Here is a 15,763-nt window from a genome sequence, read left to right on the forward strand (position 1 = left end):
AAAATCGAAGGTTTAACTCGCTCTTGCAAAGTATAGAAATTTCTCATGAGCATTTTTTCCCCTGTTGTTTGCGCAGATTAAAAACTCATGATCAGTATTTAGAAACCTTCAATTAGAAGTCTAAAATTCTTATTAAGGTTTTACTAAATTTTGCAATGTATGGCTTTCCATACCAAGCCCAAACTACGACGCACCGTGTTGGTGTAATATCATGCAGCCAGGAGATCCCAGATACAACCCAAGATCCCTGTTGAGAGACCTCAGTCTTGCTGCACTAGCACAGATGAAATTTGTCATGGAGACATGTGATGTGAGGAATGACAGTTTACCAAGGGAATCTTTTAGCAAAGTCATCGTCAGCCCAATGGTCGCTTAGTGATTCAAATTCTGAATAACAAAGGTAAAAAAAAATTGCAGAACATTTCGAAATATGCTCATTGCACTGCTAAATTTTCAATTTGGCATTGGGGTTGACGACTCGACCGATTTAAGGCATCGGATCATAGCACCCTGAGAATTACGAACGGACAGTAGTAGTCACTGAGACATTACCGTCTCGATTTGCTGCACCGTCTTGATTCTGTGTCTTTAGCGCCTGTTCAGCATGTCGGACATATCTTTAAAAGAAGATGATCTTCAAAGGATTGCATTACTGCAAAAGAAAATCGAAAATTATCGCCCGGGAAGTACAATTCGATTAGAGGAAAAACGACCAAAACGGCCTCCTCGACAAACACGAATCGGCCTCTTTGGTGGACCTGGAGTAGGTAAATCGGCCTTAATCAACTCGTTCCTGTACGCCACTGGTGATATGTGGACCCATATGGCGCCCGAGGGATACCAGTCACAGGCAGCGATGACCATGAGCCGCCATGCTTACGATATCTCATCTGGTCTTACCGTGTGCGATAACAGAGGGATGAAGGATTTCAGTCGGAAGTACATGTCTGAAGTGGATGCTCAGCTAGGTAAGCAGCTGAATTATTTCATGTTTGATGATGTCACTCACAGAATATTTGGTCTCGCACATTTGTGGTGGGCAGTTCGTGTCCATGAAAATCAGCAAATTTCATTTTTTTTTTTGTAACTCGACAATGAAATTTCTTATTCTCAAAAAAGAAAAAGAAAATTGAATGAAAGCATTTAATAGGTCATCAAAATAATCATCGATTTTAATAAAGTACACATTTAGAGATGTGATAAACAGTGAGGATCCCGCTTTAGTCTAGTGGGATTTCTGAAAAAGGGCTCTCTAAAATGGTGTTAAAGGCATTTTTGAGTAAAAGTTGGCAACCGGTCTCTTTTACCTACTTTGAGTATGCTGAATCCGAAAAATCTGGTTCCCAAGCGAAATTCACCGATCTTGACCATCCAATTTGCATAAACAAAATGGCTGCCAAGCTACAGAAATTATCAGTTTCAGATACGCATTTTCTAGCAATTCTTTGCAAACAAGCTGGAAAAAAGTGATTTGAAATGTTTGTACAGAGAATAGAATAACCAATTTATAAGGGATAAACGTTTCTCAGGTGGTAAAAAGTATATTTTATTCATGATTATGCAAATTAGGACATATATATATATATATACATTAACACTGGAAGAGTAATTTTGACATTTTCTATTTCTTGAGAGGCAAATTAAATACTAAATATGTAGACTTTAAGGTTTTGAGGGTCAGGAAAACTCCGGTTCCCAAGCAAAATTCACCGATCTTGACCATCTAATTTGCATAAACAAAATGGCTGCCCAGCCACAGAAATTGTCAGTTTCGGACACGGATTTTCTAGAAATTCTTTGCAAACGAGCTGGAAAAAAAAAGTGATTTGATATTTTGTACATATAATAGAAGAAGCAATTTGAGGGATAAACGTTTCTCAGATGGTAAATAGTATATTCTATTCATAATTATGCAAATTAGTACTGAAATATGCAGATAAATATATATTAACACTGGAAGAGTAATTGTTACAATGTTTTTCTTGAGAGGCAAGTTAAACACTAAAGATGTAAACTTTAAGGTTTTGAGGGTTAGGAAAACTCCGGTTCCTAAGCAAAATTCACCGATCTTGATCATCTAATTTGCATAAACAAAATGGCTGCCCAGCCACAGAAATTGTGAATTTCAGACACGCATTTTCTAGATTTTTTTTTTTTTTAAACGAGCTAGAAAAAAAGTGATTTGAAACCTATGTACATAGAATGGAATTAGCAACTTGAGGGATAAACGTTTCTCAGGTGGTAAATAATATATTTCCTTCATAATTATGCAAATTAGTACTGAAATATGCAGATGAATATATTTAACACTGGAAGATTTTTTGTATATTTTTTTTTTTCTTGAGAGGGAAGTTAAGAACACTAGATATATACACTTGAAGGTTTGGAGGGTTAGAAGAAATCAGAATCCCTTCTCAGTGGTATCAAAATAAATGCAAATACATGTATTGTAATTGGTATGCAAATTATACGTAGGCTTCATGAGTTTTATGCGCATGCAGTTCATTCAATAGCCTATACCCTGGTAAAATGTTATTTTTCGAATCCTCTAATATGGTCCTTTTGGATTTTTTTTAAAGAATTCAAATTAGGAACCCGATTCTTAACCAAAAATGATTGCAGTAGGGCAAAAAACAAACAACAAAAAAAAAAACAAAAACAAAAACAAAACAAAACCAAAAAACGGGTCTTTTCAAGCGAATGAACTTTAACATCTAATTTGCATAATACATACAAAATAGCTGCAATATTGCCATAAAATTGTTAATATCATGAAAAATATTTTTAGTACATCGATAATCGCAAAACGAATTGATGAAAACTCTCTCTACACGGATCATGACTCAACTTTTTATGGGGGGGGGGATGTCATCGAACAATGCCATTTTATTCATACGCAACATCCATTATTGTATTGTTCCAATATGCAAATTTGTAGCATTAGCACGGAAATTCTATTTCCCAGTAAACCAGAGCATGGTAATCATATATATATATGATAATATATAAATGATTACATATGATTATATATAGCAAACATTCGTCTATAGGTTGAAATGGGATAGGTGGTTTTATTCTATTTTCTCTTATGAAGCGTTTTTTTTTTTTTTGCAAGTCGACGAAAAATACCTTTAATGTCACAACAAACATTCTGATGCCCCAATGAATAAAAACATTATGTTGCAAGTCCGTGAGCGTTTTTTACCCGATTAAGCGGAGTAGCCGATTAACAGAAGAACACGTATGATTCACAATTGGCACACAAAATGTGTATGTCCATGCATTGTACACTGCACCAAACACCTACACTGTGTGCTTAATACGCGTGCTTGCTTGGCACATTATAGATACCTTACACTTGCTCAGTCACGAGCAATAATTTACACTCTTTTTATAGACAAATTGTCTTCAGAAAACTGTGTTGTTTGACTGAAGACTACTCGCCAACACGCAGGCGTTTCCGAAGGGAACACGTTTCTTTGCGTGCAATAGTCAAGTAGAACGTCGGGTTTCTTTTCGAGAAGTGACTGGGGAAAAGCAAATTATGGAGCTGGTGCCTGTCTCGATCTTCGTTGCAAACATTGTCGTATTGTGAATGTTGTTGCGGAGCAAAGGTTGAGCGCAAGTGTGTTCAACCCCTGTTTGTCTATGCAGTTGTGAGTGCCAGCAACATGATTGTGTGTAATGTTCGTTTACGTGTGTCAAGTCGGTACTGGTACATGTGTTTTCATGTTTAATCACTCCCCAAATGATCAATCTTCTTTGCAAATTATGCAGAGAATGCGATTAGCCCTGAAAAATATGACATTCATGATTTCTTATGGCGTTATATCTGCGATAAAATGTGGGTAGAAATTAGATAAGAACAAAATTATTTACCCATTTATGCGGAGAGGCAACCCGATTATCAAGTAATTTTAATGTGCATTGGAACTGATTTTGACATTACTACCCAATTAAACGGAGTACCCGTTTAAGCGATACCCGATTACGCGGAGAGTACTGTATATATATAAGACTGGAGAAGGATCCATTGGAAAGTTAAGTTTGTAGAATAGTCGCGATCACACACTGGCCAAAGATCAAGAAGTTTAAGATCGCGATCTCCAAGATCTCAAAAGGCGCGGCCAAATTGGCAAATTATCGAAAAGTTTCAGATTGCAATCTTTAAGATCTTGAAGTTTTTCAAGTGCGTGTGACTGCAAACTTTCCGCGAAACTTCCCACTACAGCTAGGGATATTTCATTTTATAATGCTGTCCTCTCCAAACTTCTCGATCTTTTGCCAGTGTGACCGGACAACAAAAGATCGTGAAGACTTCGCGATCTTAAACTTTGCGATCTTTTGCCACTCTGACCGCGCCTTATCATGATAAACTTAAATAACGATGTTAGAATAGCAGTGAGGGAGAAGAAATGGACAAAAAAAAAAAAAGACGTGTGGCACACATCCACCTATATTTGATCCTTCTACATCTGTTATAAGACAGTTCGAACTCTGAAATTGCATCGGCCAGTGCAATCTGCGAAATAAGGGGTTTACACCTTCCTGTTCCTTTTTGTTTTTGTTTTCAGTATGCTTGGATAACATGCCGCCAGTGATAACCACCAAGTATGATGCATTTCAATTTATTCTTAACTGGACGACGCCACGCTCCCTTGTCTGTCTGACTTCTGATATATCTCACCAGGTGTGATAATGAATACTCATTAGAAACCATGTTACATACAGAAGATTCCACTTCATATCAGACGTAAGTGGTCGCCATTTTATTTGCCTCTCACTATATGCTTTATCAAGTATAGTTATCGAATATCCACATTGTCACTTGAATTTCTGCCCAAGAATTAGGATATGGATCTTTTCATGGAGGACCTGGGTTTTCCACCACCTTGCGAACATGAAGTTACTTTTGTTCCCTTGAGAGATAACATCGATCCGATAGCTACCTTAACGAGGCCTTCTTCCGTAGATACTGGAGTTGTGCTTTTTCTACCAGACTGATACTGACAGTAGCACTCTTATTAAAGCAAGTGATCAATGACTCACAATCATCAAGGATGCTGCTTGTACGAGAAGAAAACTAAAGGGTTCCAAGAACATGGTTGTTATCAGTCGTCTTTATAACTAAGAATAAACTTATATTCTATTCAAAAGATGCATCACACAAGCTCGTTTGGCACAAAATATGTTCCGCCATTTTACCGACAAAAGTATACTGAACGCTCGAGAAGCAGTCCAACGACAATACTCCAGTATTTAAAAAAAAAAAGATAAAAAAGGAAGAAAATCCTGCTCACTGTGCCAGACCTGATCTTTCTTCACCAGTAGACAATGGATGGGAACGTTTTGATCTGGTCTACAGCCTGTACAACTGATATATCTAGCTCCAATCCTGCAAAGTTGCCTTGAGGTGATTTCATGTGCATGCGAAAGCATTGCAGAACATTTCAATGCAAATGTCACAAATTAGGCCTACGATGTTAGCAACAATGTGATGATGCAAACCTTGCATGAATGTAGATCAGTTTAGCTCGATTGAGAAATAGACTTTTTGACTCAGATTATGTTTCTTTTCAGCCAAAATATAAAGGTGTTGATGACTAGAATTACAAAGTTCATCCTTCGTTTCTGTTTCCGACACTGTCCGAGATACCAGGATTTTTCTTACAATTTTTTTTTTTTGCTTGAGCCTGCAGAGTGGGTGAAGAGATAGATAAAAAAAACAACAACCATAAATTATGACGAGATTTATGAAAGTTGCCACTTGATTTTAAATTCAACAGATTGAAAATGATTATAAACCAATCTATCCAATGAAAACGACAAAGTACAGGGTGGATAAAGCGACCTTGCACTAATCCATAGAGTAATGTATAGTGATGTGATTGCTCGATAACTTTGATGGCAAGATCTTGTTTTGGTGGTAAATATGCATAGAAAATGGGTGAATATTTGCATGATTTACTATGCAAATGAGATAATAGATGTGTGTTGTTTAGTAGTTGCAGTTAATTTTTGCATCTCTTACTCACACCAGGAATCATTAATAGGTCTTGATATTGTTATAACTGTTATGAAACATACTCATATATTGCGCCAGTGCGTTGTAGAATCTCGAAACCTGCCTGGTCTACGGCCTCTTGAATATCAATTTGCAAAAATATTTCATTTTAGTGTCATTCAGTTCTCCTTTATTGATTGATTCCAATACTTGATTTACTTCGGACTCTGACAACATCATTATGTGCAACGTGTTTGCCCGATATCTTAGCTGTATTTTAGTACGCCAAGGTACATTTTGATAGCAAGACTTTGTTTTAGGGAATATATCCATAGAAATCGCCAACTATTTGTATAATTTATATGCAAATTAGATTATTAGGGTATTTCTAATAACTGTGTTTTTTTCTTGTATCTCCTTTATCACAAAATAATCATCAACTTACGTCTTGATATCATAACTATAATGATTCAGATTCATATATCGTGGCAATGTGTTCTAGAATCTCGAAGCCTGTCGTAGTAAAGCCTCTTGCATACCAATTTGCATACGTTATTACAAATATTGTTATTCATTTTTTTATTCTGAATTGGTTGATTCCAGTACTTGATTTTCCTTGGACTCAGATGACACTATGTACACTTTGTTTGACCGATAGCATATATATTTTTCACTACGCCAAGGTACATTTTAATAGCAAACCTTTGTTTTAGGGGAAAATATGTTGAGAAAATGGAAAAATATTTGCATAATCTATTATGCAAATGAGATGCATGTTTTGTTTTAATACATAATGTTGGTTCTTGTATCTCTTTAGCACACTAGGAATCGTGAACCGGTCTTGATACAATGCTAACTATCTTCAGAATTATGATTCAGATCCATATATTGCAGCAATGCGTTGTAGAATTTAGAATCCTGCCAGTTATGTATCCTCTTGTATACTAATTTGCATAGATATTTGCATAAGTGTAATTCAATTCTTTTGAATTGATTTATTTTGATTCGACTCCGGCGACACAAAGTACTTTTTGTTTGCCCGGTAACTTGTTAAAATGATTAAAAACAGAAGTAGGTACTATACATGTGCATATTTATATGCGGTAATGCATTACTATATCAGCGGCAACGCCTAATTTACAGATTTCACTTCTTAATTTGCATATATAAGTGAAAGTTATGAACAAATGATGACCTAGCTATTGTCTTTGCACCTTAATTTCTGAAATTATTACTATTTCTGCATGTCTAGGGAGATTTTATGAAAATTAGATCATCGAAACACCTTGAAAAGCAATGAATTGGCGGCCATTTTGTTTATGCAAATTAGATGCTCTTAGACTCAAAATTCCGCTTGGGAACCAGAATTTTTGGATTCAGCGTACTTGAATTATACAAAATAGACCGGTTCCCAACTTAAAAAAAAAACTAAAAAATGCCTCTAACAGTCATATTTTCCCCAAATCCCACTAGACTACTTTTCGGAGACCAGCGAGAATCCGGCTTTCTCGAGATTCCATGAGGAGGCGGGGCTTAGTGATATCAGACCGCAGTGGGAACATATTCTCATTTCAGGATGTGTGTGTATCTTTTTTTTTCCCCCAGTCAATCTCCTGGCACCGGTAATCATGTTGTCTCTGTACGCACTATGGATTCTGGCCGAGGTTATTGCAACATGTCTTTTCTGAACAAATCTGCCGCCAGACAATCTTTTCATAATAAAAAAAAGCTGAAAATCATCTCTTTGAACTCTATTTTAATATTGATGAAGAAGAATTCTAGAATCGGAAACGAACACATTTGACGACCATGGGCGTAAATCCCGGGGGGGGGGGGGATATATCCCCCCCCCCCTGAAATGGAGGAGGGGGGATGGCCTGTACAATCATCCCCCCCCCCCTGAATTTTGAAAAAAAAAATGGAGGAAGCAGAAATGTGATTGTATCAATTTTGGCATATTGCATGACGTTTGTACGCCGGCCTTCAGACAGGTAACAGAGCTGAACAGTATTCTATCTTGTAGGAAAATGTATACATAATTTTCTCAAGCGCTCGCTCGCTTCGCTCGCTCGCGAAGAAAGTAACATCGACATACACTGTAAGGTATGGCTCAGACGTTGACAACGTCAAATAGTATAGGCCTAATATGTAAACATGCTATGACGCGAGTAACTGGGGACCATCTGCAAGACATGTACGAAAACAAACAAACAAACAAACAATAACAAAAACAATATCGCCATAATTGAACCCCCTCCATTTCCTGAATCATTCCTGAGAAACGACAGTGACTGGTGACTCAGTCAGGATACATCTATGAGCATACCCAGGGAAGATCAGGGACGTCGAATCTATCTCGGGGGGGGGGGGGGGGGGCAAAGGGGCATTTGCCCCGCCCCTACGGAAGTGTTTAGGCAGACAAATCATTTATCCCCCATGCAATTCCCGAGATGAGGACAAATCTCGAACTTTCTTAATGGAAAATTGTCCAAATATCGCCAGAACTATGCACCAGATCGTTGTATTGCAATCATAAACATGCAAAAGCTCCGCTATACAGGATCCCTTTCGATAGACTTTGTACACTTTTGAGATTGACGTATATTTCCCTAATTTATCAAAGAGTGTGCAGCAGATCTTTCACTTGACAAAAGCACCCTCATATGCAGAGGCGTCGATGGGGGGGGGGATGGTTCCCCCATAAAAGTGGGACAAACAAAAGTGAAAAATATAGCTACAAACGGCAGTGTTTGGAGTGTAAAATGTCAAAATTTTAAAGCTCGCTCGCTCCGCTCGCTCGCATTTAATCATTATGCCATTCTCCTGATGTTGCTGCTAGGATTGCCAGTAGTTTTCGCCCGGTGCGCCTCCTTAATTTCCAAAGCGAAAAAATACAGCCACAAACGACAATTTTGGGGACTGTAAAATGTCAAAATTTTCAAGCTCACTCGCTTCGCTCGCTCGCATTTAATCATTATGCCATTCTCCTGATGTTGCTGCCAGTAACTGCCAGCAATTTTCGCCCGGTGCGCCCCCCTTAATTTCCAAAGCGAAAAAATACAGCCACAAAGGACAGTTTTTGAGACTGTAAAATATCAAAATTTTCAAGCTCACTCGCTTCGCTCGCTCGCATTTAATCGTTATGCCATTCTCTTGATGTTACTGCCAGTAATATGCCGGCAGTTACGCCCGGTGTGTCCCCCCTTGATTTCCAAAGCGAAAAAATACAGCCACAAACGACAGTTTGGGGACTGTAAAATGTCAAAATTTTCAAACTCGCTCGCTTTCATTTAATCGTTATGCCATTCTCCTGATGTTGCATGCTGCCAGTAATTGCCAGCAGTTGTGCCCGGTGCGCCCCCCCCCTTAATTTCCAAAGCGAAAAATATAGCTACAAATTTGCGACTGTAAAAAGTCAAAATTTTCAAGCTCACTCGCTTCGCTCGCTCGTATTCAATCGTTATGCCATTCCCCTGATGTTGCTGCCACTAACTGCCAGAAGTTGCGCCCGGTGCGCCCCCTTTAAATTCCAAAGCGAAAAAATACAGCCAAAAGCGGCAGTTTTGGGACTGTAAAATGTCAAAATTTTCAAGCTCGCTCGCTTCACTCGCTCGCATTTAATCATTATGCCATTCTCCTGATGTTGCTGCCAGTAATTGCCAGCAGTTGCACCCAGTGCGCCCCCCTTAATTTCCAAAGCAAAAAAAATACAGCCACAAACGGCAGTTTTTGGACTGTAAAATGTCAAAATTTTCAAGCATCTCTCGCTTCGCTCGCTCGCATTTAATCGCTATACCATTCTCCTGATGTTGCTGCCAGTGATTGACAACAGTTGCGCCCGGTGCGGCCCCCCCTTGATTTCCAAAGCGAAGAAGTATAGCTACAAACGGCAGTTTTTAGCATGTAAAAGCATTATGTCAAAATTTTCAAGCTCGCTCGCTCCGCTCGCTCGCATTTAATCGCTATGCCATTCTCCTGATGTTGCATGCTGCCAGTAATTGCCAGCAGTTGTGCCCGGTGCGCCCCCCCCCCTTAATTTTCAAAGCGAAAAATATAGCTACAAACGACAGTTTGGGGACTGTAAAAAGTCAAAATTTTCAAGCTCACTCGCTTCGCTCGCTCGTATTCAATCGTTATGCCATTCCCCTGATGTTGCTGCCACTAACTGCCAGAAGTTGCGCCCGGTGTGCCCCCCTTAATTTCCAAAGCGAAAAAATACAGCCAAAAGCGGCAGTTTTGGGACTGTAAAATGTCAAAATTTTCAAGCTCGCTCGCTTCACTCGCTCGCATTTAATCATTATGCCATTCTCCTGATGTTGCTGCCAGTAATTGCCAGCAGTTGCACCCAGTGCGCCCCCTTAATTTCCAAAGCAAAAAAAATACAGCCACAAACGGCAGTTTTTGGACTGTAAAATGTCAAAATTTTCAAGCATCTCTCGCTTCGCTCGCTCGCATTTAATCGCTATACCATTCTCCTGATGTTGCTGCCACTGATTGACAACAGTTGCGCCCGGTGCGGCCCCCCTTGATTTCCAAAGCGAAGAAGTATAGCTACAAACGGCAGTTTTTAGCATGTAAAAGCATTATGTCAAAATTTTCAAGCTCGCTCGCTCCGCTCGCTCGCATTTAATCGCTATGCCATTCTCCTGATGTTGCATGCTGCCAGTAATTGCCAGCAGTTGTGCCCGGTGCGCCCCCCCCCCTTAATTTTCAAAGCGAAAAATATAGCTACAAACGACAGTTTGGGGACTGTAAAAAGTCAAAATTTTCAAGCTCGCTCGCTTCGCTCGCTCGTATTCAATCGTTATGCCATTCCCCTGATGACAGTTCCCAGAGGACAGTTTTTGAGACTGTAAAATATCAAAATTTTCAAGCTCACTCGCTTCGCTCGCTCGCATTTAATCATTATGCCATTCTCCTGATGTTGCTGCCAGTAATTGCCAGCAGTTGCACCCGGTGCGCCCCCTTAATTTCCGAAGCAAAAAAAATACAGCCACAAACGGCAGTTTTTGGACTGTAAAATGTCAAAATTTTCAAGCTCGCTCGCTTCGCTCGCTCGCATTTAATCGCTATACCATTCTCCTGATGTTGCTGCCAGTGATTGACAGCAGTTGCGCATGGTGTGCCACCCCCCTTAATTTCCAAAGCGAAGAATATAGCTGCAAACGGCAGTTTTTGGACTGTAAAATGTCAAAATTTTCAATGTAAAAAGATTTCACCGTGGGAGGGAGAAACCCCCCTACCATACCCTCCCCCCCCCTCGCTTACTTCGCTCCCTCACGATCTCATAACCGCTCCCCTGTCATAAAATTATTTTCTGGTACAGCTGGTGCACGTCGAGATGGTGCAGACGTGGTGTGGGACAAGACCATCATATCGAAACTCGCCGGGGCCTTTGAGCGGGTATTTCTGGCCGAGGAAGCACAGAGGATTCATTGTGCAGTTCTTGTTTTAAGGTAGGTCATGATATGATTGACCATTAATGTTTCCAGGAACTTCGTTCATCTTTTCAAACTTTTTCATCAGCAAATCAATCATCTATCAAAACTTGAATCAATTGTAAAATTAGACAGCCCTCTAAGAAACGGGCTCAAATGTTATGTTTCCAGCAAAGAGTCTAGACAGTGTGCCTGAATTTAGATTCAATAGGCAGAAAATTCACACTCGACTCAAACATCAGTATATTTCAATTGCTGTAGATGTAGATACACGTATTCTTATATATTATGTGATATCGGCAATTTCATTTTCGATTGCATGTGGGTAGATAACTTCAGCCACAGAACAACATACACATCAGAATGGATCCACAAGGTTGTTTAAAAAAGAGTTTAATTGACTCTCTCACGTATTCAGTACCACCGCTGACGTTGAGTGTATCAAATTTATTTACCTGACATATTATTTCCTTTGGATTTTGTATTTGTTCGTTTATATTTCCATATATGGCGCTATAGTGCACAAAATCTATCAGTACAGCCGTCTGACATGAAACAACTGATTGCGACTATCAAAAGAGTGACTGGTGAGTATGAAAATAGGGTGCACGTCACGAGTTCGACACCCACGGATGATACAGCCCACGAGTCATACAGCCCCAAGAGTTCGACACTATGCAAAGAAGGCCCACGAGACCAACACATTAAGCCCCTTTGTTGTTGTAACGCTGAACTCGAGAGCTGTTTTTCATCTAGTGTCGAGCTCATGGACCTCATTTGCCTGTAAGTGTCAAACTCAGAGGCTGTATGACTCATGGACTGTATGACTCAATGTCGACTCTTGGGCGGTATGACTCATGGGCGTCGGTCTTGTGGGATGACCCTTGAATATTCGGTTTACTCCAGTCTAGAATTACCTTTAGCTGAACTGCACTGGACGTTTAATAAGTACGTAGGCCTACATCAGTTTTGGAGGCTAGCTTGGATTGTCATAGTATTTTGCAACTTTTCGGGGGAATCATTAAAGCCATAAATTCGTCGAAAATTTGTGGACGGCGATGAAAAAAAAACTCTCCAAATCTCTCTCTCTCTCTCTCTCTCTCTCTTTATATATGATTATATATACATATATATATATATATATATATAAGGAAAATGTTTGTGATTAATGCTGATGTTCATACATACATATACATACATGCACATACATTTGGTTCCATGGTCTCATTTATCCTGCTATCATCATTGCTATTGTTATGACTGTTTGTTTGTTTGTTTGATTTATTTTTCTTCCAACACAATTTCACACATAAATCAAAATTATTTTCAGTAATATCACATGCAATATCTGTAAGCAGATTACAAGTACATGATTCAAAGAAGGAAAATCGATGTGTAAATTAATTTCATTAACAAATTATAAATCGTATTACCAATTTTCCAAATAATTATCTGAGAAATTATGCTGAAGAAGGACTGCCACTATAAGCAAAAGCTTGAGCACGTGGCAGCCCAGGGACCTATCTACATAATACACAACAAATTATATTGTTTGCGGAATGGAGAAATGCTACAAAATATAAAACACTGTAAATAAATTGTTTTTTATATTCCTAGTACATAGATACGAATAAGAGTAACGTGAAATATGATGATGATGATGATGATGATGTATGATGATGTTGACAGGGTAATGATGAAGAAAAATGTGATAATGAAGATGAAAATGATAGTGGTGATGCTGAAGATAATGGGAATGAAATGAAATGATAGACACAGAAACATTGCGTATATTTATTGTAGTTTAAAATCCAATTTACAGGAAAAGAAATGTGATCAAACAAAACAAAATATATATTCAGATGTTATAATCATAGATTGTAATCTGACAGTAATGTAGTTTTCAATCTAGCCTTGAAAGAATATAAAGTTTTACATGATTTAACAAAATCTGGGAGCGTATTCCAAAGATTTGGTCCATTGTGTCTTATAGATTTTTGTGCAATTAATATTCTGGGATTTACTAAATGAAAATTTTGCGAATTACGAGTGGGATATGAATGAACGGTATAATTCAGTTTAAAGAAATCGTGAAAAATGTTTGGAAGTAAGTTGTTCAAATACTTAAACATAAAAAGCAAAGAATGTAATGTATTTATATCAAATATATTCAGTGTTTTTAACTGATAAAAAAGTGAACTGATGTGGGCTAAGTATTGTGATCCAGTACAGATGCGAATGGCTTTCTTTTTAGTAAATAAATAGGGTTGAGTTTAGTTTTGAACTTGTAGCCCACACTAGATTACAATACATAATATATGGTAGGATTAAAGAATTGTAAAGCATAAAAAGAGTATGTTCAGGAAGATAACTTTTCAGCTTTGAAAGAACACCTATATTTCTAGAAATACAGGTTGTAACATAATGTGTATGATAATTCCAGGTTAGGTTTTCATCAATAAAAATGCCTAAAAGCTTAATAGAACTTTTACGTTCAAGAAATACATTATCAATCCTAATATTACTTACAAGATCATCTGTGTGAGTTTTCATATGCTTGAAATAAATATAATTTGTTTTATCAATATTAAGTGATAATTTATTATTCTTAAACCAGTTTGATACATTTGGTAACTCTGCGTTAAGTGTAGATACCAACGTTTCTATATTATCGTGGGAATAAAAAATATTCGTGTCATCGGCATATAATATAGATGATAATATAGACGACGAATTAACAATATCATTGATATATAACAAAAAGAGAAGGGGACCTAATATTGAGCCCTGGAGCACACCACATTTTATCGGTAAAAAATTTGACGACATGTCATTATGTATAACATATTGCTGTCAACATGATAAATAATCCCTAAACCACGAGAGTGCAACACCTCGAACACCATAAAACTGTAACTTTTTAAGTAAAATATCATGTTGTGATAACTGTGATAACCATTATTGTTATAATACAACTCTGTAGGCCTATATGATATGACACTAGGCGCCAGAAGCCCTCGCATGTCCGTCTCCATATAGCGATCAGTCTAGTATCGATACAGCCTGACGCCTATCGGATAGGCTACCTCCCTACATGACTCAGCTGTCTGATAGTCATCACCAACAAATTGCCTATTTAACGTTTTTCTGTCTCACAGGGTACCCTCCTATAGTTGTCATCACTCACAAAAATTGTACGTCAGATGCCAACGCGCTCTCAAGCTACCAAAAGGCTCTCAAGGACGTCGGTATCATGTACGTGTTTGTGGTCGAGAACTACACCTTCACTGACTTCCGATACGACAGCGACAGGCATCTCGCCGCTCTTGAAGTCTTGTATCAGTGCATGATCGAAGCGGATAAAATTATGCAAGTTTTGCTCACTGACGAGCCTGAAGAGGAGGAAAGGACGAACACAGGAGAGAAGAAAAAGGAAGAAAAGGGATGGTGTAGCATTCAGTAGCACGGCAGGGCCTGCGTTACTTTCACCTACATACACACATAGGCCTAACCATACTCAGAAATTAACACACAAACATATACTCGTACACAGCACACATGCACACCAACATAAGCACAGTCATAGTTAATTATAGTATGTTCTCTACATTGCCCTCTTTTGATTATTTGAGAGACGTCCATTACGTATTACTTTTCATTTTTATTGATGTGTTTGACTAAACAAATCTTGCATAAGAACGTTTTGAGCATATACAGTGTATTTATTTATTTATTTATTTATTTATTTATTTCTAATCTTTTGTCAGGGTAGTCCATTCACCAATAAATAGTGGTCTTCCATGGAGCCCTGAATAATATTGATGAACATATGTACATTAAATAGCAAAACGTATATACAGAAGATGACATAATACAGTGTAGATACATACCAGCATACTGTACATTGCAAAGTAACATAAAAAGTACATGCCACAGCAAGAGTTCACCAGAATGCCGAAATAACAATTAAAAACGCTATTATACAGGAATGATAAAGCCCAGAATGAATTTCGTGTGTTACTTACAAATAGCAACTTTGCTTAAACAATCTCTTAAATGAATATATGGAAGAAGCTGATCTAATTGAATGATCTAGCCTGTTCCATTCAAGTACAGAGGATACGATTGGGCTGCACTTGTATCTGCATATCATTTCATACATAAGATATGTTTATTCATATATAAATAAATAAATAAATAAATAAATATATATATATATATATATATATATATATATATATATATATAGAAGTATTGCAACAAGTTCACTCGGTTGACATCAGGTTCATCCGTATTTTATTGCTACTCGGAGTTTCAGGCC

At 38.0% G+C, this 15,763-nt stretch overlaps 1 protein-coding gene across 1 annotated transcript; it reads left to right on the plus strand.

The window, feature by feature from the left end:
• Nucleotides 1–255: 255 nt before the first annotated feature.
• LOC139743039 (uncharacterized) lies at nucleotides 256–15,002 on the plus strand. Its single transcript, XM_071653547.1, has 4 exons — nucleotides 256–968; nucleotides 11,331–11,460; nucleotides 11,962–12,029; nucleotides 14,601–15,002. The coding sequence occupies exons 1-4, from the start codon at nucleotides 605–607 to the stop codon at nucleotides 14,903–14,905; spliced, it is 867 nt and encodes a 288-aa protein (XP_071509648.1). The 5' UTR covers nucleotides 256–604; the 3' UTR covers nucleotides 14,906–15,002.
• Nucleotides 15,003–15,763: the final 761 nt, after the last annotated feature.

This window comes from Diadema antillarum, unplaced genomic scaffold (genome assembly GCF_040938485.1).
Source record: "Diadema antillarum isolate AM-2024a unplaced genomic scaffold, OU_Dant_1.0 seq00001042_RagTag, whole genome shotgun sequence".
Taxonomy (NCBI): Eukaryota; Metazoa; Echinodermata; class Echinoidea; order Diadematoida; family Diadematidae; genus Diadema; species Diadema antillarum.